The following is a 22,684-nucleotide window of genomic DNA, read 5'->3' on the forward strand; positions in this document are numbered from 1 at the left end:
ATCAGAGAACCCTACTGTAGAAGTTTCAAGCTCCTATCTACAAAAATGTGGAATTTTGTATTTTTTGCCAGAAGACAAATCACGGGTGCGTGTTTTTTTTTTTTTGTTTTTTTTTTTTCCAGAGTTCATCGTATCGACCAAGTGTTCCTAGAATGCCTCAAGAGGGCTCATTCTAACGGAAATGAAAAGTTCTAGTGCCCTTTTTAAGTGACCAAAAAAATTGGAGGGCATCTAGGCCCCCTCCCACGCTCATTTTTTTCCCAAAGTCAACGGATCAAAATTTTGAGATAGCCATTTTGTTCAGCATAGTCGAAAACCATAATAACTATGTCTTTGGGAATGACTTACTCCCCAAAATCCCTGGGGGAGGGGCTGCAAGTTACAAACTTTGACCAGTGTTTACATATAGTAATGGTTATTGGGAAGTGTACAGACGTTTTCAGGGGGATTTTATTTTGTTTGGGGGTGGGGCTGAGGAGAGGGGGCTATGTTGGAGGATCTTTCCTTGGAGGAATCTGTCATGGGGGAAGAAAAATTCAATGACAAGGGCGCAGGATTCTCTAGCATTACTATAAGAAAACAATGAAAAATAAACATGAAAACGTTTTTTCAAATGAAAGGAAGAAGTAGCATTGAAACTTAAAACGAACAGAGATTATTACGCATATGAGGGGTTCTAAAAATACTTTAGCATAAAGAGCGAGGTATTTAGGAGGAGATAAATACCTTGCTATTTATGCTAAAGTATTTTTAGTAATTTCAACTATTTATTCTACGGCCTTTCTGATTCAGGGGTCATTCTTAAAGAATTGGGACAAAACTTACGATTTAGTGTAAAGAGCGAGGTATTAACGAGGGTACAAACCCCCTCGTATACATAATAAAAATATAAGGTTATGAAAGTTTGTTACGTAGTTAATTCTTAAGTTACGTATATTTTTTACTAATAAAAACGTTCGTTAAAAATTAAAAGTTCTAGTTGCCTTTTTAAGTAACCGAAAAATTGGAGGGCAACTAGGCCTCCTTCTCCACCCCTTATTTCTCAAAATCGTCTGATCAAAACTAAGAGAAAGCCATTTAGCCAAAAAAAGAATTAATATACAAATTTCATTTTAATAATTTATGTGCGGAGAGCCAAAACCAAACATGCATTAATTCAAAAACGTTCAGAAATTAAATATAGAAAAACTAATTTTTTTAGCTGAAAGTAAGGAGTGACATTAAAACTTAAAACGAACAGAAATTACTCCGTATATGAAATGAGTTGTCCCCTCCGCAATCCCTCGCTCTTTACGCTAAAGTTTGACTCTTTGCCACAAGTCTACTTTTTAAAACAATTAAAAGCTTTAGCGTAAAGAGCCAGGGATTGCGGAGGGGACAACTCATTTCATATACGGAGTAATTTCTGTTCGTTTTAAGTTTTAATGTCGCTACTTGCTTTCAGCTAAAAAAATTAGTTTTTTTTATTTAATCTACCCTCAAAATTGACGACAGATTGAACAGCTGTGACAATAGGCTGCAACATGTCCTTCGTAAAATTTTTACTTAAAAAAAAAACTTCCCATCAAGAAACGTTGCCAAAACCACACTTTCTATTTTCTTTGAATTTGGTTGTTTTGAAATTTGTAGAATTTCGCTATTACTTGGATCAAACCCTTCTCAATTACTGACTTCTACTAGACAAAACAAAGAACCTCGAACAATGTATTTAGTAAAAATATATTTATTTTGAAAGTATTACATATTTCAGATATAAAAAAGTTTGTAGTGAAATACGTATTTCGAAAAAAAAGGTAGTTAAATACGTATTTCGAAGACATGTATTTAAATACTTGAATATCACTGTGCACCTTTAGTATCAATATTATCCATTTTAAGAAGGGTTAGATGTCTTTATATTAGAGTTAATGTGGGTAATTTTCTCCAGGTTAACTTCCAGTCGATTTCACATGCCTGTATTTGCCCCTCCCCATGTAAACAAAATAAGTTAAAACTATCACTTACAAAATTGATAAACTTTTCCAGAAAGAAATGCAACGCAAATGTTTTGGGTACCAAAATCGAGATTGCTTTTTTAATTTATCTCCATTTCTAATTTGACCCTAGGAACACTATTTATTATTAGGAAAAAGATAATGTTCTTTAATTTTATTCTTAGGAAACCCACAAAAGAAACTAAATAGCGTCTGTATTTTTGAGAATCAAACTTATTTTCTTTCTTTTTTGTGAAGTCCCTTTCATTTGGCTGAATTTTGTTTCTGCCCATATTGACACATTATAGAATAGAATCAAAACGAAAAAAAGACTTTCCCATAATAGATGTATAGAATCACTTGATTACTTGGAATGAATAGAATTTGTCCTATATACAAAGGACGATGCCTAACTCCCTTTAAACTAAAGGTCTTTATGCTAAACTTTAAATTTATTCTTTACTAGCTGTTGGGGTGGCGCTTCGCGCCATCCCAACACCTAGTTGGTGGGGCGCTTCGCGCCCCCCCAAGCCCCCCCGCGCGCGTAAGTCGTTACGCGCCATATTAGTTACGCGACATTGTAGTTGTGTCCCTGTGTCCCACCTGTGAATATAGATAGATTTATATATGTGTTTCAAACTACGTAAAAATTGCGAATATACAACATTCTTGGCTTTCCCATTGTCTGTGCATATACAAAGCCGTATGTACTAATAATGACGTCATATGCAAACGCTCTTTTTACAAACAAACAAACATGCATACATACAACTCGTTTTTATATAGATAGATAGATAGATAGATACAATACAAATTAACTGCGTAAAACTTGCGAATATACAACATTCTTCGCTGTCCAATTGTCGCTGCATATAAATAGATTGTCAGGTTTACCGACCCTCGAACATGCAACGTACAATTGTCCATGGGAAAAACAATCAGTATTAAGATCTATACCACACTTTTCTAATGATTGACCTTGAGCTTTGTTAATGGTGATTGCAAATGCTAATCGAATTGGGAATTGCAATCTTTTAAATTGAAAAGGCAGATCCGTTGGAATCATGGGAATGCGAGGAATAAGAACAGCCTCACCCTCAAAAGGCCCTGTCAAGATTGTGGCCTCTATTAGGTTTTCCATTGTTTTTTTTTACGGCAAGTCGCGTGCCATTGCAAAGTTTTGGTGGGTTGATATTTCTTAAAAGTATTATTGCTACGCCTATTTTTAGTTGTAGCACGTGTGGTGGAAACCCTGAAGGATCTATGGAATTTAAAAATTCAGATGGATAATTAACCGCTTCATTTGGTTCCAAAACTGTGTCGACTGACTTGTAAAGGACTGCCTGGTCTCGAATCTTGGTCAAAACAATATTGTTGATTTCGTGGACGTCTATATTTTTGGGTGCGAGAATCGCTCTTTCACTTAGCCATTTATTATTTTTATAATTTTTTAGAATATTCGGAAATACTTTTCAATCAATTCATTTTTGGACGTCACTAAATTACAGAAATCAGCAGGTAGTTGTATACGTCCTGAAATTGAGTCTACTGGGAGCTTTCCGTTTCCAATTGCCAGCAATTGATCTGAAAATGTTTGACCAGAGTCATCGTTTTGCAATCGGACACGCATATTTGTAGTTAATTTTAATATTATTACGTGTGCCCATAAATTAGAATTTTTCAGGCAAGCATTCATTTCGTCTGCAGGAGTTAAACTACGTAAAAATTGCGAATATACAACATTCTTGGCTTTCCCATTGTCTGTGCATATACAAAGCCGTATGTACTAATAATGACGTCATATGCAAACGCTCTTTTTACAAACAAACAAACGTGCATACACACAACTCGTTTTTATATAGATAGATAGATAGATAGATACAATGCAAATTAACTGCGTAAAACTTTTGAATATACAACATTCTTCGCTGTCCAATTGTCGCTGCATATAAATAGATTGTCAGGTTTACCGACCCTCGAACATGCAACGTACAATTGTCCATGGGAAAAACAATCAGTATTAAGATCTATACCACATTTTCTAATGATTGACCTTGAGCTTTGTTAATGGTGATTTGTTAATGGTTACTTTCTCTATCAGCAGCAAGCCTGATTTCTTGCTGTTCTTGTGATTCCTCGGCACGCCTTCTTTTTTCACTTTCTCTTTTAGCAGCAAGTCTGCTTTCGCGTTGCTCTGGTAGTTCCTCGGCACGCTTTCTGTTCTTTCTTTCTCTATCAGCCTCAAGCCTGTTTCCTTGCTGTTCTTTTGATTCCTCGGCACGCTTTCTGTTCTTTCTTTCTCTATCAGCCTCAAGCCTGTTTCCTTGCTGTTCTTTTGATTCCTCGGCACGCTTTCTTTTCTGACTTTCTCTATCAGCAGCAAGTTTTTTGGCATAGACTCTTTGAGCATCTTCATCGGCTTTTGCCATTGTAAGTTCATCAGTCATTTTAAACTTAAACATTAATAGATTTCTACGTGAACATATATGTCTTAAATATCTTTAATGACGTCACCGTCATAGCAAAAATGACGACAACTAACTTCATGACGTCAGTCGACACAGAAACATGACGTCACCTGACAGACAGACACACAGACAGACAACTTATTTTTATATATATAGATTAAGATTATGATTCATAACGAAAGTAAAACAGTTCAAAATAGGGATGATACCTTTTTATTGACAGTGAATAGATATAAAATTATTTAACTGGATATTTCGAACACATATACAGTGTTCATCATCAGCAGTAAAACATAATTTTACTGCCTATTTTATAAAAAGGTATCATCCCTATTTTCAACTGTTTTACTTTCGTCAAGGAAAGGCAGTGGTCTTCGAAGTTATCTATGATTCATAAAAGAAATATGTTGAAATGTTTAAAGATGGGCGAGTGGTAGCCCTCCTCAAAAATAGTATATTGATAAATTGATAAATTTAATGTATTTAAATACATGTATTTGAATTTTCTTTTCAAATAAACAAAAAAAAAGCAGCCGAAATTATATAATAAAAGGCTGTATCCAGGTTAAGGGTGGCTATGGAGCTTGAATCCCTCTCCCTCTTGAAATGTTTGTCCAAGTTGTAAAAATGAATATAAACACATTTTTGATGCGTTTTTAATTTTATATTTATATTAATATGCACATTAATATATTAAAATATAATTTTTAATTGGTTATGTTTCAATGCTGTTCTTTATTTTCAGCGCCTTATTTGTTTTTGTTTTTTTTTAGCTGAATTTTCGTCCCTTGTAATATTATTTTAGTGTGAGAAAGTTAACGCTAAGTCTATATGTATAGGATTTTGACAAACTTTCTCTATGATTTTCAACTGGATTTTTTTTCAGAGTGGCGGAAGCCCCATTATCTTAAATATTGTCCCTTTGACCTTTCAAGATATATTGATAAGGTTTTGGATAAAAGGATATTTTTAAATACTGTGCTGACGAACATAGTATAAGTACTTATTTCCTTCCGATTTGGGTAACTATGTACCTAAATTTGGGGCTCGTAAAAGGACGACTGAATTCGATTTCAGAATTTGTATAAAAGTCTAAAAACTACTACAAGGTTCTTTCATCCCTGCTCCATTAAATCTTCTGCCAAATTTCACAGCAATGACAAGATTTTCTAGCATAAAAGTTACGTTTTTGCAGATAGGGATTCTCTCTTTGTATTTTTGTTTGAGTAATGAACAGTTTTAAAAGTTCCATCTTAGTTTGCTTCGTCGTGGTAACCCAACCTAAGGTTTTTTTTATTTTCAGAGACTACGTTGTTAATCTTGATCCAGAAAGCTTAGGGAACCCTATTGAAGAATTTACCCTTCGGCCTGGAGATTTTCTATATTTCCCACGCGGGACAATCCATCAGGCCTGTGCAGATGAAGGAAACCAATTCTCCACTCATATAACCATCAGCACCTATCAGCATCAGTAAGTTTGTTTAAACAAAAATAGTGCATATGAATCTGGAATAATAAATTCAGAAACATAATGGAGTGGTTCAGTTGTAAATTTGCCAACTCTACCCCTGCAGTTATGTTCAGATTATAGTATACTATTTATCCGGTAAAGGCCTGCTTTACCGTCATATAGACACGAAAAGAAAAATATATTAATAGGGATGTTGAAAGATGGCGTAAATGTTTGAAAAGCTGCATTTTAGTTTTTTTTTCTTCTTTATCGAGTTGCATGTATAGATGATTCAAACTAATCAAACAGTTCGTGGTAACGAACTGTAGTAAGGAGCGACCCGGCTCAATAGTAACCAAAACTCTAAAAAATTGAATGTTGATATCAATAGCTACATCAAAAGAATCGCATTTTAATGCTGATTTTAAATATATAAGTTTCATCAAGTTTAATCTTACCCATCAAAAGTTACGAGCCTGAGAAAATTTGCCTTATTTAGGAAAATAGGGGGAAACACCCCTAAAAGTCGTCGGATCTTAACGAAAATAACACCATCGGATTCAGCGTATCAGAGAACCCTACTGTAGAAGTTTCAAGCTCCTATCTACAAAAATGTGGAATTTTGTATTTTTTGCCAGAAGACAAATCACGGGTGCGTGTTTATTTGTTTTTTTTTTGTTTTTTGTTTTTTTTCCAGGGGTCATCGTATCGACCAAGTGGTCCTAGAATGTCGCAAGAGGGCTCATTCTAACGAAAATGAAAAGTTCTAGTGCCCTTTTTAAGTGACCAAAAAAATTGGAGGCCATCTAGGCCCCCTCCCACGCTCATTTTTTTCCCAAAGTCAACGGATCAAAATTTTGAGATAGCCATTTTGTTCAGGATAGTCGAAAACCATAATAACTATGTCTTTGGGGATGACTTACTCCCCCACAATCCCTGGGGGAGGGGCTGCAAGTTACAAACTTTGACCAGTGTTTACATATAGTAATGGTTATTGGGAAGTGTGCAGACGTTTTCGGGGGGATTTCATTTTGTTTGGGGGTGGGGCTGAGGAGAGGGGGCTATGTTGGAGGATCTTTCCTTGGAGGAATCTGTCATGGGGGAAGAAAAATTCAATGATAAGGGCGCAGGATTCTCTAGCATTACTATAAGAAAACTTTGAAAAATAAACGTGAAAACGTTTTTTCAAATGAAAGGAAGAAGTAGCATTGAAACTTAAAACGAACAGAGATTATTACGCATATGAGGGGTTCTAAAAATACTTTAGCATAAAGAGCGAGGTATTTAGGAGGAGATAAATACCTTGCTCTTTATGCTAAATTTTTTTTAGTAATTTCAACTATTTATTCTACGGCATTTCTGATTCAGGGGTCATTCTTAAAGAATTGGGACAAAACTTAGGATTTAGTGTAAAGAGCGAGGTATTAACGAGGGTACAAACCCCCTCGTATACATAATAAAAATATAAGGTTATGAAAGTTTGTTACGTAAGTTAATTCTTAAGTTACGTATATTTTTTACTAATAAAAACTTTCGTTAAAAATTAAAAGTTCTAGTTGCCTTTTTAAGTAACCGAAAAATTGGAGGGCAACTAGGCCTCCTTCTCCACCCCTGATTTCTCAATATCGTCTGATCAAAACTAAGAGAAAGCCATTTAGCCAAAAAAAGAATTAATATACAAATTTCATTTTAATAATTTATGTGCGGAGAGCCAAAACCAAACATGCATTAATTCAAAAACGTTCAGAAATTAAATAAAAAAAAATAATTTTTTTAGCTGAAAGTAAGGAACGACATTAAAACTTAAAACGAACAGAAATTAATCCGTATATAAAATGAGTTGTCCCCTCCGCAATCCCTCGCTCTTTACGCTAAAGTTTGACTCTTTGCCATAATTCTACTTTTTAAAACAATTAAAAGCTTTAGCGGAAAAAGCGAGGGATTGCGGAGGGGACAACTCATTTCATATAAGGATTAATTTCTGTTCGTTTTAAGTTTTAATGTCGCTCCTTACTTTCAGCTAAAAAAATTATTTTTTTTTTATTTAATAAGGTTAAAGCCTAGGGTTTTTATGGCACTTGGTATTAACCAAGTGACATATAGCAATCGCCAATTCTGTCGGTCTGTCTGTCTGTCTGTCGGTCTGTCTGTCGGTCCCGGTTTTGCTACTTTAGGCACTTCCAGGTAAGCTAGGAGGATGAAATTTGGCAAGCGTATCAGGGACCGGACCAGATTGAATTAGAAATAGTCGTTTTCCCGATTTGACCATCTGGGGGGGGGAGTGGGGACCCGGTTAATTCGCAAAAAATAGAAAAAATGAAGTATTTTTAACTTATCAGCGGGTGGTTGGATCTTAATGAAATTTGATGTTTGAAATGATATTGTGTCTCAGAGCTTTTATTTTAAATCCCGACCGGATCTGATGACATTGGGGGGAGTTGGAGGGGGAAAACCTAAAGTCCCGGTTTTGCTACTTTAGGCACTTCCAGGTAAGCTAGGGCGATGAAATGTGGCAAGCGTATCAGGGACCGGACCATATTAAATTAGAAATAGTCGTTTTCCCGATTTGACCATCTGGGGGTGGGGGAGTGGGGGCCGGTTAATTTGGAAAAAATAGAATAAATGAAGTATTTTGAACTTGTGAGCGGGTGATTGGATCTTAATGAAATTTGATGTTTGGAATGATATTGTGTCTCAGAGCTCTTATTTTAAATCCCGACCGGGTCTGATGACATTGGGGGGAGTTGGAGGGGGGGAAACCTAAAATCTTGGAAAACACTTAGAGTGGAGGGATCGGGATGAAACTTGATGGATGGGAAAAATAAGCGCAAGTCCCAGATACATGATTGACATAATCGGAACTGATTCGCTCTCTTTGGGGTAGTTGGGGGGGGGGGGAGTAATTCTTAATAATTAGAAAAATGAGGTATTTTCAACTTACGAACGGGTGATCGGATCTCAATGAAATTTGATGTTTAGACGGATATCGTGTCTTAGAGCTCTTATTTTAAATCCCGACCGGATCTGGTGATGGGGGCGGGGAGTTGGGAGGGGGAAACCTAAAACTTGGAAAACACTCAGAGTGGAGGGATCGGGATGAAACATGGTGGGAAAAATAAACACAAGTCCTAGATAGATGATTGACATAAACGGAATGGATCTGCTCTCTTTTGGGTAGTTGGGGGGGGGGGTATTTCTGAAAAATAAAAAAAATGAGGTATTTTTAACTTACGGACGGGTGATCGGATCTCAATGAAATTTGATATTTAGAAGGATATCGTGGCTCAGAGCTCTTATTTTAAACCCGACCGGATCTGGTGACATTGGGGGGGGGGGGGGGGAGTTGGGAGAGAGAACCCTAAAAATTGGAAAACACTTTGAGTGGAGGGATCGGGATGAAACTTGGTGGGAAAAAAACACGAGTTCTAGATACATGATTGACATAACCAGAACGGATCCGCTCTCTTTGGGGTAGTTTGGGGGGGGTTAATTCTGAAAAATTAGAAAAAATGAGGTATTTTTAACTTACGAACGGGTGATTGGATCTCCATGAAATTTGATTTTTAGAAGGATATCGTGTCTCAAAGCTCTTATTTTAAATCCTGACCGGATCTGGTGACATTGGGGGAAGTTTGGGGTGGGGAAACCTAAAATGATGGAAAACGCTTAGATTGGAGGGATTGGGATGAAACTTGGTTGGAAAAATAAGCAGAAGTCTTGCATACGTGATTTACATAATTGGAACGGATCCGCTCAATTGCGGGGGGGGGGGGTAATTCTGAAAAATAAGAAAAATTACGAATTTTTAACTTACGAAGGAGTAATCGGATCTTCATGAAACTTCATATTTAGAAGAACCTCGTAACTCCGATATCTTATTTTAAATCTCAACCGGATCAAGCGTAATTGGGGGAGGGGCAGTTGGGGGGACCGGAAATCTTAGAAAATACTTAAAGCGGTGAGATCAGGATGAAACTGGATGGGAAGAATAGAAACCTGTCTAAGATGCGTAACTGACGTAACTGGACCAGATCTGCTCTCTTTGGTGGAATTGGGGGGGGGGGGGGGTAATTTTGAAAATTTCGACCAGATCCTGTGACGTTCGGGGGAGTTGGAGGGGGGAACCGGAATTCTTGGAAAACATGAAAATTGGGGTATTTATATCTTACGAATAGATGATTTGTGGGGATTTGGAGGGGGAAATCTTGGAAAACACTTGGAGTGTAGGAATCGGGATGAAGCTTGGTGGATAAAATAAACAAATGTCCTTGATACGTGATTGACAGAATCGTACTGGATTCGCTCTCTGTGGGGGAGTTGGGGGGAGGGGCTCAGTGATTTGGCGAGTTCGGTGCTTCTGGACGTGCTAGGGCGATGAAAATTGGTAGGCGTGTCAGGGAGCTGCACAATTTGACTTGATAAAGTCGTTTTCCCAGATTCGACAATCTTGGGGGCAAAAGGGAGAGGAAAAATTGGAAAAAATTAGGTATTTATAACTTACGACTGGGTGATCGGATCTTAATGAATTTTGATATTTAGAAGGAATTGTGACTCAGAGCTCTTATTTTAAATCTTGACCGGCATTAAGCCTCTTATTTTCCTTTTTAAATCAATCTATTGATTCATAGAATTTTGTTAGAGCTCATACCATATGATCTCTTGGCTCTTAGCTCTTCTCGCCTCGTCACAAGTGCCATATGAGCTCTTAGCTCTTGTTCTTGTAAATAAAACACCCTATTGCCGTTTTGATTTTTCGCCAATGAATGTTGTCAGTTTTGCGGAATCTGGACATGTACTTTTTTGCTAATTTTTACTACCTTTTGTTTTATGGATATTCTCCACATTTAGAGACATATTTAGGTTTTGCATCAAAGCTGAAACTATTTACCATCTAACCCTTCTTAGTTTTCGAGAATAATTCGCGTTTAGGCTTGAATATTTCTGTGACTTACGTGCCTCTTAGTCTGTATGTGACAATATAAAAAATTCTTGGATTTTAAATTTTCGTCGGTATTTTTCATTTGATTTTTTAGTTTCTTGAAATTATGTTTGATATTAAAAACCTTTGAAATTTTCTGAACTGACTTAGAATTTTGGAAGAGCTAAATGTAGCTTTTTGTCAAAATTTGGAAAAAGGAATAATAATTGAACCGTTCAGAACATTTGATGGGCTCTAATTTTATATCTTTTTAGATTTTAGTGCCAAAGCACGTATTGAATCTTAACTTTACATATTCATAAGGAAACTTTTGATAAATTATAGCTAATGCTCCTAAATGATTGATAGCCTATTTGAAAATTTAGCATTTTCTAAAGCTACTTTAACTAACTTGACCTCTGATTATCCAGAGTTTTTGAAATTAGTGACTTTCATTTGACCAATTGAAAGTGAAATGCGCACTGCCATCTAGCAATCCTGTAATCCACACATGGCTGAGAATTCGAATATCTGAACCTAATCTATACAATATCTGAATATCTGAATATTTATACAATTACCAATATGATCACTTACAAATTTAACCTTTTGTTGATTGACTTGAGTTAAGTTTAGACAAGATTCTTGAATTATGATATCTTTTCCTCTTTTAGTTAGCTAAATTAAAAAGTTAACATTTTTACGAAAACTAATGTTTGATATTAAAACACAAAACGAGCAAAAATTACGTAATATAAGAAATCAAATCTATGATGTGCATAAATTACTACGAACAAATTTTATATGAAAGATCGAAGTGGAAAGTTGTAGTTAGTTTCTAGTGAAAATAATACAAATTTTCCAGATGTATAATAATAATTGCTGCACATCGTAATTTCTCGTATCTCAAATTTTGAATTAAGTTTTGTGAATTTTCACAAGTGATGGTCACAGGAAGTTCTAATAGAAAAGTTTTTGTATAGGAAAATACTACTTTCTCTTTTATTAATTTGAATTGTGGTTATGTTGACTAGCTCAGGCTTAAAAAGTTATAGTTTTATTTTGAATTATATATATATATATATATATATATATATATATATATATATATATATATATATATATATATATATATATTGTATTCTCAACTGTATCTGTTAGTGGAAATTTAAAACCTTTAGAAAACCTTGGAAAAAAATGAAAAAGAGGAAACTTGTGATGGCCATTATTCTTCTCACATATAAGGAATAAGAGACGCAAGTATTGTCACTGATAATTTACTCGGTTGCAGCCTTGCATTTCTTTGATGTTTTTTCTGAAATTTTTTTTTTACAGAGAACATAAACAATTTTTGTGCAAAATTTGTTCCGTCCGAAATTTTGGAAATTCAAAATTTTTGGGTTTTGTCAAGGTAAAGTGTTATTTTTGAGTTTCTTGAAATTACTTTTACTGCCTCTTCATTTTAAGAACATTCAACTTACGCGGCTAAAGCGGCTGAAAGAAAGTTAGGTTAAGGCTAGGCTCTAAGCCTAGATTCATAGAATATTGACAAAATCCCTTGAGGGTTTTGTCATTAATCCTCTTTTCTTACGGATCAAAGGGTCTCAAGATCTTTCAAATTTTCCTAAATACATTATAGGGTATGCGGAAAAAGTTTTAATTGAAAATAGCATCACAATTCTTATCGTTTTTTTTTTCAAACCCTTGCGGGTAAGGTGAGCATGAGTTCTAGCTTTCTTCTGAACTTGGGTCTCTTTTTTTTATTGAATCGTTTGCGGAGAACGCTTTTTCATAAAAATATGACGAAAATTGCGAAAAAAAACTATATTATAGCTGTGTAGTGCAGAGTAATAGCGCATTTTCGCTATATTCAAAATGGTGCCACTGAAGTTATGTCGAAACAAAACTTGATCAGGCTACACTTAAAAATATTTTTGAAATATTTTACTCCCTTCCCCTTTCTCAAACATAAAATTGCAAGTACCCTGGGAATAAAATAAGAAGTAATCAAAAAATAAGAAGTAATCTATATATATAAAAATAAGTTGTCTGTCTGTGGATGTGTAGATGGGTCAGGTGACGTCACCTGAAAAAACTGGATCAGGTGACGTCAAAACTGAAAAAACTAAAAAAAGGCAAAAACTACAAAAAAAACTAAAAACTAATAAAAAAAATAAAAAAGCTAAAAAACTAAAAAAACTATAAAGGTAAAAACCAATAAAAAACTAAAAAAAAAACTGAAAAAACTAAAAAAAGGCAAAAACTACAAAAAAAACTAAAAACTAATAAAAAAAGTAAAAAAGCTAAAAAACTAAAAAAACTAAAAAAACTAAAAAAAGGTAAAAAACTAAAAAAAATAAAAAATAAAAAAAACTAAAAAAAAGGAAAAAACTGAAAAATAAGCTAAAATAAAGGTAAAAACCAATAAAAAACTAAAAAGAAAAAAAGGAAAAAACTAATAAATGACGACACTCAAAGAGAAAGCGACCAGGACAAAAGGAATGTTCGATTAGCAATCAACAAAGCACCGGGACACAGGGAGTATAAATGACGACCAGGACATAAGTAAAAAAAAAAACTATCTATATATATAAAAATAAGTTGTCAAACTAAAAAAAGGCAAAAACTACAAAAAAAACTAAAAACTAATAAAAAAGCTAAAAAACTAAAAAAACTAAAAAAAAGGCAAAAACTACAAAAAAAACTAAAAACTAATAAAAAAAATAAAAAAGCTAAAAAACTAAAAAAAACTAAAAAAACTAAAAAAAGGTAAAAAACTAAAAAAACTAAAAACTAAAAAAAACTAAAAAAAAGGAAAAAACTGAAAAATAAGCTAAAATAAAGGTAAAAACCAATAAAAAACTAAAAAAAAAACTGAAAAAACTAAAAAAAGGCAAAAACTACAAAAAAACTAAAAACTAATAAAAAAAGTAAAAAAGCTAAAAAACTAAAAAAACTAAAAAAACTAAAAAAACTAAAAAAAGGTAAAAAACTAAAAAAAATAAAAAATAAAAAAAAACTAAAAAAAAAGGAAAAAACTGAAAAATAAGCTAACATAAAGGTAAAAACCAATAAAAACTAAAAAGAAAAAAAGGAAAAAACTAAAAAAAATTTTCATCTAAAAAACTAAAAAAAACTAAAAAAGGTAAAAACTAAAAGAACTAAAAAAGAAAAAAATAAATGACGACACTCAAAGAGAAAGCGACCAGGACTAAAGGAATGTTCGATTAGCAATCAACAAAGCACCGGGACATAGGGAGTATAAATGACGACCAGGACATAAGTAAAAAAAAAATTAACAAAACTAAAAAGAAGGTAAAAACTACAAAAAAACTAAAAAGAAAAAAAAACTAAAAACTAATAAAAAAACTAAAAAATCTAAAAATCTAAATAAACTAAAAAAGAAAAAAAAAGGAAAAAAATAAAGGAGAAAAACAAAACTAAAAAACGAATGTATATACAGACCGGTACACCGGGATACAAATGACGACCGGGACACAGGGAATATAAATGACGACCGGGACACAGGGACACAACTACAACGGGGACACCGGGGGAAACAGGGGGATATAAATGACGACCGGGACAAAAAAACTAAAAAGAAAAAAAAACTAAAAACTAATAAAAAAACTAAAAAATCTAAAAATCTAAATAAGCTAAAAAAGAAAAAAAAAGGAAAAAAATAAAGGAGAAAAACAAAACTAAAAAACGAATGTATATACAGACCGGGACACCGGGATACAAATGACGACCGGGACACAGGGAATATAAATGACGACCGGGACACAGGGACACAACTACAACGGGGACACCGGAGGAAACAGGGGGATGTAAATGACGACCGGGACACCGGGACAGGGAATGGTCGATTAGCAATCACCATCAACAAAGCTCAAGGGCAATCATTAGAATCATGAGGTATAGATCTGAATACAGATTGTTTTCCCATGGACCATTATATGTTGCATGTTCAAGAGTCGGTAAACCTGACAATCTATTTATATGCAAAGACAATGGGACAGTAAAGAATGTTGTATATTCGCAAGTTTTACGTAGTTAAAACCATATATATATATATCTATCTATATTCACAGGTGGGACATAGGGACACAACTACAATGGCGCGTAACTATTATGGCGCGTAACGACTTACGCGCGCGGGGGGGCTTGGGGGGGGCGCGAAGCGCCCCCACCAACTAGGTGTTGGGGTGGCGCGAAGCGCCACCCCAACAGCTAGTAATATATATATATATATATATATATATATATATATATATATATATATATCATAATGGCTCAGCTGTAAATAAGTAAAAAAAAAGAATTCTTATCTATAGACCATTGGAACTAATAATATTTTTTTTCTAATGCAACAGTTCTGACACTTTTGCTTTTCATTAAATAGTGCTATAGGACTACTAAAAACTTTATTAGAAGAAAGGTTAGTTGAAACTATCACATTCATTTAATATAATATTTTCAAATGTTGTGAAAAGAAAAAAATTGTGCGCGAATGAAAAAATTTTCTGATTATGCTAGCGGAAACGGTGGTTTTTATATCAAAATATGCGACAGACGTAAATTAGAAAGTTACTTCACTTTTGTAACTCTGTTGTAATATTGGGTACATTAAGTATATTGTAATATTGGGTAAAGCATTATTAAAGGCATTGGAGATGACGTAAATTAGAATGTTACTTCACTTTTTTAACTCTATTGTAATATTGGGTATATTAGGTATATTACAATGTTGGGTAAAGCGTTATATAAGGTTTTGAAGATGACTACCCTGCAGAAAAAAAAAATTGTGTGAAAAATGTTTCGTACGAAAATATTGTGGAAATTCTTATTGCAGACATGCGCAAAATATTATCATTTCCAAACAAACTTTAGATTAGCCTAAGATCAGGCTTTTTTTGTACTTTAGTGAAAGTGATATCGTTAATATCTTTGGTTGGTCTCTTCGTTGGTATTGTTCGGAGTGACAAATTTAAAACAGCTATACAAAACGAAGGGACATATTTTTTTTCGTTCGAAATTGAATAAAAGCGAAAACTAGTGGGAAAACCAACTGTGACTGAGGTTCCAAATATAAATTGGGAATTGTATTAGCAAACAAGTCTTATGCGTTCTGTGGCTAAGCAAAAATGAACAAAAAAAAAATAAAAAAATATAGAAAAACAACAGTTTTAAGTTCACCTTACGAATACGGGGACAGGTTTAGTGTTTTAATAAGCAAATAATTTGTTATAAAAAAAATTGCCTTTTTAGGGAATTTATTCAAATAATAAAATTAATTATTGTGTTTTGAAGAAGAAAATAATACGTTGTGCATATTCGATATTTTTGGAAAGTCTCTTGGCTTCTAATTTTTCATCAATACCACTTGAAAGAAAACTTGCCACATAAATGTAACCGAAAACAAAAAAGGATGGATCATAGGAAATATTGCTGCTTGAAACAGCGGTGTCGACTGGTGGTGGGCATGGGGGATCTGCTTCCTGAATTTGCTTGTCCCAAAACCACTAAATCTTAAAAAAATACTTTTTTGTGGGTATTATTATTGCCAAAATTGAAAAAAAAAGCCCCCGTGTAGATTTTTTAAAGTTACATTCCCCCCCCCTTCCCCCCTAATTTTCGTGAATTGACGCCACTAGCTTGAACCATATTTGAACATTCTAGAAGGAATCAAACTCTGGCGAAAATATCTGAGACACGATATCCTTCTAAATATCAAATTTCGTTAAGATCCGATCACCGTTTCGTAATTTAAAAATGTCTAATTTTTTCTAATTTTTTCGTTTTAACCGTCCTCCCCCACTTCCCCCCCCCCGGATGGTCGAATCGGGGAAACGACGATTCCTAATTTAATCTGGCCTGGTTCCTGATGCGCCTGCCAAGTTTGATCGTCCTAGCTTACCTGGAAGTGCCAAACTAGCAAAACTGGGCCAAACAGACAGACCGACAGAATCTGCGATCGCTATATGTCACTTTGTAGATACCAAGTGCCATAAAAAATTTAATTTTAAATTGAAATTCAGACATTGAAATTCAATGCATCAGAGTGATATCTACAGCGAAAGCTGATGAAGTGACAATAGTATGGAACATGCATGAATTTGGTCAATGTCCCTGCTTTATACAGCCAAATTTATGCTAATCATGATAGAGGAAGTTTTAATGAAACTAGACTCATCATTTAAGGAAAAATTGAAGTAATTGAAACACGATAGAAACTCCATTTTGAATCAAGTTGATTGAAATTTTTAAAGAGAATTATTAAAGAAAAGACTTTTTTTTAAGAGAAAAGTTATCTTTAAGAAATGAGGATAATTCCAGCCAGAGGAAGGATAAATATCCTGATATTTTGGTTGAGACCGCTGCTCGACCTTCCTCAGTGCACAAAAAAGACAAAAAAACAAACAAAAAAGAAATGCAATTTTAAAGTTTAAAATCAGTCATTGAAATTCAATGCTTGAGATTTCTTTCCGTTTTTGGCTCCAGCTCTCAAAAGTTTGTTAGCATATTTCAGTATTTTAATACTAAATTGTGTTGAATCCTTTCCATTTAGCTTCTATGTTCTTGTGCTATCCGTAACCTAAATAATTCCTAAAACCAAACTAACTGTGTATCACTAAGTAAAAAAACGTGACGGAGAAAAAAATGAGGTTAATTTCAGCCGGAGAAAGGATAAATATCGTGATATTTTGGTTGAGACCGCTGCTCGACCGTCCTCAGTGCACGAAAGTAAACAAAGAGTAGAAAGTAAAGGATAAAAGTCCAAAGGACAAAATAAAAACAAAATAAACTTCAAACAGGCACTAAAGTAAAATAGGCCTTATCCAAACAACAGTGAAAGGGCAACTGGTGAACTTTCTTCTTCCAAGGTTTTTTTCATTTTGTCTCCATGACCTAATTGATAAATTGAATCTTTTTACGTCAAGCCAGTATCTTGATCACAAATTCGATTTAAAAAGACAGATTGAATTTTCTTGAAAATTCCACTAGTCATAAAATTCGTCTTTTCTTCCTAAATCTCTAAAAGAATGCATCGTAGAACTTTTTTTGACTTGAAATAAAGTTAGATTTTTCCAAAATATATTGTTTTTGGCATGAAATTTTAAAAAGTTTATTTTACCAAATATTGAAACTGCAAATTTTTGTATGAAAATGTTTACCTTCCAAGTACAATTTTTTAACAATAAATTAAGAAAATGCGAGGCCACAAATAAGGAAATTTCTGGGTTGCAATTTTCGACCCCCCGCCTTCTCTTATTTTCGACCCCGCCTTGTATATGGGACTCCTTGTCTGATCGTTAACAAACAGAAAAAAAAACACAGAAAAGACTTTTTCCATGTTTAGCAAAGGAATCTGTATTAACCGCAATGACTGTTTACTATGTGCTGACAATTCTGATATAGGCTTTTGAGAATGATTAAATAAAAAAAAAACTAGTTTTTTTTAACTGAAAGTAAGGAGCGACATTAAAACTTAAAACGAACAGAAATTACTCCGTATATGAAATGGGTTGTCCCCTCCGCAATCCCTCGCTCTTTGCGCTAAAGTTTTTAATTGTTTTAAAAAGTAGAATTGTGGCAAAGAGTCAAACTTTAGCGTAAAGAGCGAGGGATTGCGGAGGGGACAACCCATTTCATATACGGAGTAATTTCTGTTCGTTTTAAGTTTTAATGTCGCTCCTTACTTTCAGTTAAAAAAACTATTTTTTTTTATTTAATTTCTGAACGTTTTTGAATTAATGCATGTTTGATTTTGGCTCTCCGCACATAAATTATTGAAATGAAATTAGTATATTAATTTTTTTTGGCTAAATGGCTTTCTCTTAGTTTTGATCAGACGATTTTGAGAAATAAGGGGTGGGGAAGGAAGCCTAGCTGCCCTCCAATTTTTCGGTTACTTAAAAAGGCTACTAGAACTTTTAATTTTTAACGAACGTTTTTATTAGTAAAAAATATACGTAACTTAAGAATTAACTTACGTAACAAACTTTTATATTCTTATATTTTTATTATGTGTACGAGGGAGTTTGTACCCTCGTTAATACCTCGCTCTTTACACTAAATCGTAAGTTTTGTCCCAATTCTTTAAGATTGACCCCTGAATCAAAAAGGCCGTAGAATAAATAGTTGAAATTACTAAAAATATTTTAGCATAAAGAGCGGGGTATTTATCTCTTTCTAAATACCTCGCTCTTTATGCTAAAGTATTTTTAGAACCCCTCATATGCGTAATAATCTCTGTTCGTTTTAAATTTCAATGCTATTCCTTACTTTCAATTGAAAAAACGTTTTCATGTTTTTTTTTCATTGTTTTTTTATAGTAATGCTAGAAAATCCTGCGCCCTTTTCATTGAATTTTTCTTCCCCCATGACATATTCCTCCAAGGAAAGATCCTCCCACATAGCCCCCTCCCATCAACCCCACCCCCAAACCAAAAAATCCCCCTGAAAACGTCTGTACACTTTCCAATAACCATTACTATATGTAAAATTGGTCAAATTTTGTAACTTGCAGCCCCTCCCCCAGGGATTGTGGGGGAGTAAGTCATTCCCAAAGACATAGTTATTATGGTTTTCGACTATGCGGAACAAAATGGCTATCTCAAAATTTTAATCCGTTGACTTTTGGAAAAAAAATTAGCGTGGGACGGGGCCTAGGTGCCCTCCAATTTTTTTGATCACTTAGAAAGGGCACTAGAACTTTTCATTTCCGTAAGAATGATCCCTCTTGCGACACTCTAAGACCACTTGGTTGATACGATGACCCCTGGGGAAAATAAAACAAAACAAATAAACACGCACCCGTGATTTGTCTTCTGGCAAAAAATACGAAATTCCACATTTTTTTTAGATAGGAGCTTGAAATTTTTGCTATAGGTTTCTGTGATATGCCGAATGCGATGGTGTGATTTTGTTAAGATTCTATGACTTTTAGGGGATGTTTCCCCCTTTTTTCCAAAATAAGGCAAATTTTCTCAGGCTCGTAACTTTTGATGACAAAGACTAAATTAATTGAAACTTATATATTTAGAATCAGCGTGAAAATTCGATTCTTTTGATGTATCTTTTAGCATCAAAATTCCGTTTTTTAGAGTTCCGTTTACTATTGAGCCGGGTCGCTCCTTACTACAGTTCGTTACCACGAACTGTTTGATAGAAAAGGTCATAAGCTTGAAATAGGCTATATATATTCTTTTAATTATTTTTGGTTAAAATGACTAAGAGAATGTTTAAGCACATTAGTATATGTGGTGCCAATTGGGAGGGGGGGCAGGGGGCAATCATCCCTCTAAATTTTTGCCCATCCCTTCTTATTTTATGCTTTTTGGGGGTATTTTCATTGATAAATATTTTTTTTTTATTTTCATTGAAAAAACGACAAGTTTGCACCCCTAGTTTGAAAAATTATGCTTCCTAGATTTGAAAAATTAAGCGTCGGAAGACGCATCTTCAAATTTATGGTTCAGGCCAGTAGACACGTAGGAATTAATTATGGGGGTTTTGGAGTTTGTTTCAGTAGGAGCCAAAACTCGCTAAAACAGTAAAAGGCAAATCGTAGAAGAATTGCGTGATATTATGTAGCAAATCACAAAAAAGGTGAACTTGTGCGTAAACTCACGTATACGTGTCAGGTTCAAGATTACAATTGTATCTTTTCCTTTAAAGTACGAAGGACAAAACATATATTTACATGTATAAATAATAATTCTTATGCATAAGATAAGAATAACAGAAAACAAATAAAGATAAAGAAGTGCAAAAAAAAGTTTCCTCAAAAAATAACAAAATTGTAAAAATAGTGAAGTTGTATAAAATCTTTCATCTAAATATTCAATGATGGACTAAAAATAATCGATTGTTAAAATAAAAATGTAGAACCTTAAACGGTTGAACTTTGGAAGAATATTGACTCACGTATATCACTAAGTTGTGCTTTTGACGGAAGTCTACTGTTGTATGAGCACTAGTATGTCGTGGGTGTCTTAGCCCAGTTTATCTGCAAACCTGTTTTAAAATCCTTGATAATGCCAGTGTTTTTTTTTTTTTTTTTGTTTTTTTTTTTCTGTTGACATTCAACAGAAATGTGAATGTGAAATGTGATCTTATACTCTGACCACTTATACTCTAAAACCAAACGACCAAAATATTTGTCAAGATATCAGACCGTCAAAGCTAACCAAAGAATATCAAATAATAGAATAACCAAAGAATAACCAAAATAATAACCAAATAAGCTAACCAAAGAATAAAATAATAAACAATGCTCTGAATTGTTTCTTTAATCCGTAATTTGTCTGAATTATGAATCAGATAAATAATAATTTTCTATATCCATCATAAAATTAAAGGATCTTACATAGTCTGTGGTATTTGAAGGGATCGTTGAATTTATTTGAATTCGCCATGCTTAAAGACGAAGCACTCACAGAGCTTGAATAAACTCAAATTTTAAAATGAAAAAACCTAATAAACAAGTAAATAATCAAATACATTTACCATGTCGCTGGTCGACTCAACTGAATGAATTGAAAAAAATAAGGAAACTACACCAAAATTTTTTATTGTCAAAACTTCACTCGGATTTTGCTATTTTTTATTTTTTTTTATTCTTTTTTTTCTCCTTTTCCTTGGCATTTTGATATTTTTTGTCCAAAGCAAAAGAGTCCGAAGCAATGCACTTGTTTTGGAAAGGAGTTACGTCGTTAGAAAGTTTCTGCTAGAAGATTTTTATCTACTGGCCACTTACAAAAAGTAAGTGGCCAGTATACCCAAAACTACTGAAAAAAAATTTTACGTATAGAAAAAGAAAAGTAGGCTACCTAAATCAGCCGTACACTGTAATTTTACTGGTAAGTGAATAATGCTATGTACGAGAATAATACTGCTACGGTTAAGGTAGGAAATGAGGTTAGCAGCTGGTTTGGTAGTAAATCAGAAGTTAAGCAGGGTTGTGTTCTATCCCTTCTTACATGGATTATTTTGATAGACTTTGTCTTAAGGAGCACAGAAAAGGCAATGGGAGACCACGGAATCAAATGAGGAGGAAAAACTCTCCTGAACTTAGATTATGCTGATGAGCTAAGCATCCTAGAAGAAAGTATAAGCAAAATGAATGAACTTTAGAGGTTTTGCGAGTTCGGGGTGCTAGAATATTTTTGAAAATTAGCGTTAAGAAGACCAAGTCACTAAGGCTAGGAGTAAGTGAAGATGAAAAGGTGACGTTGGCTAACGAAAAAATTGATCAGGTGGGCAGATTCACTTACCTTGGTAACATTATTATTATAGACAGTGAGAGCAGTGAAGATGTTAAAAGCAGAAGAGCCAAGGCTAAGGGTGTTTTTTAAAAGTTAAAAAAAAAGTTTAGAAGAATAGGAAGATAATTCTGCAAACCAAGATTAGAATATTTTAAGGTACAGTGATGACAGTGGTCAAATATGGCTCTGAAGCATGGGTACTCCGAAAAGGATGAAGATTCTCTAGATGTTTTTTAGAAACTCGTCTATAGATTGTTCTGGGTACCCGGCTGACTGACCGTATTTCAAACAGTAGGATATACGAAAAATGTGGTTCAATCCCGATTTCTAGGGCTGTGATGAAAGAAAGGTTGAGATGGCTTGGGCACGTTCTGCGGATGAAGGATGACAAATTGCCGAAGATTGTCCTTTTTGACCAATCGTCTAAGGTTAAATGAAAAGCAGGTCGTCCTCGTCTGGAGTGGGAGGATACCATAAAAGAAATATTTAAAGGAAATGGGAACTTCCTGGGAGGGTGTAAAGAATAGATTGGGATGGAGGAGGAACGTGCGTGGATGTGTTGGCCTCTGGCGGCTTGGTGCTGCGGTGAGTTGTTAGTAGTA

General features: G+C 34.1%; 1 protein-coding gene across 1 annotated transcript in view; it reads left to right on the top strand.

The window, feature by feature from the left end:
- LOC136027108 (ribosomal oxygenase 2-like) overlaps positions 1-22,684 on the top strand; it is a 73,501-nt gene that overhangs the window by 21,571 nt on the left and 29,246 nt on the right. Inside the window, exon 4 of the mRNA XM_065704056.1 lies at positions 5,745-5,912. Within this exon, the coding sequence (XP_065560128.1) occupies positions 5,745-5,912 (168 nt within the window). The remainder of the gene's footprint in view (positions 1-5,744; positions 5,913-22,684) is intronic.

This window comes from Artemia franciscana, chromosome 1 (genome assembly GCF_032884065.1).
Source record: "Artemia franciscana chromosome 1, ASM3288406v1, whole genome shotgun sequence".
NCBI classification, from domain to species: domain Eukaryota; kingdom Metazoa; phylum Arthropoda; class Branchiopoda; order Anostraca; family Artemiidae; genus Artemia; species Artemia franciscana.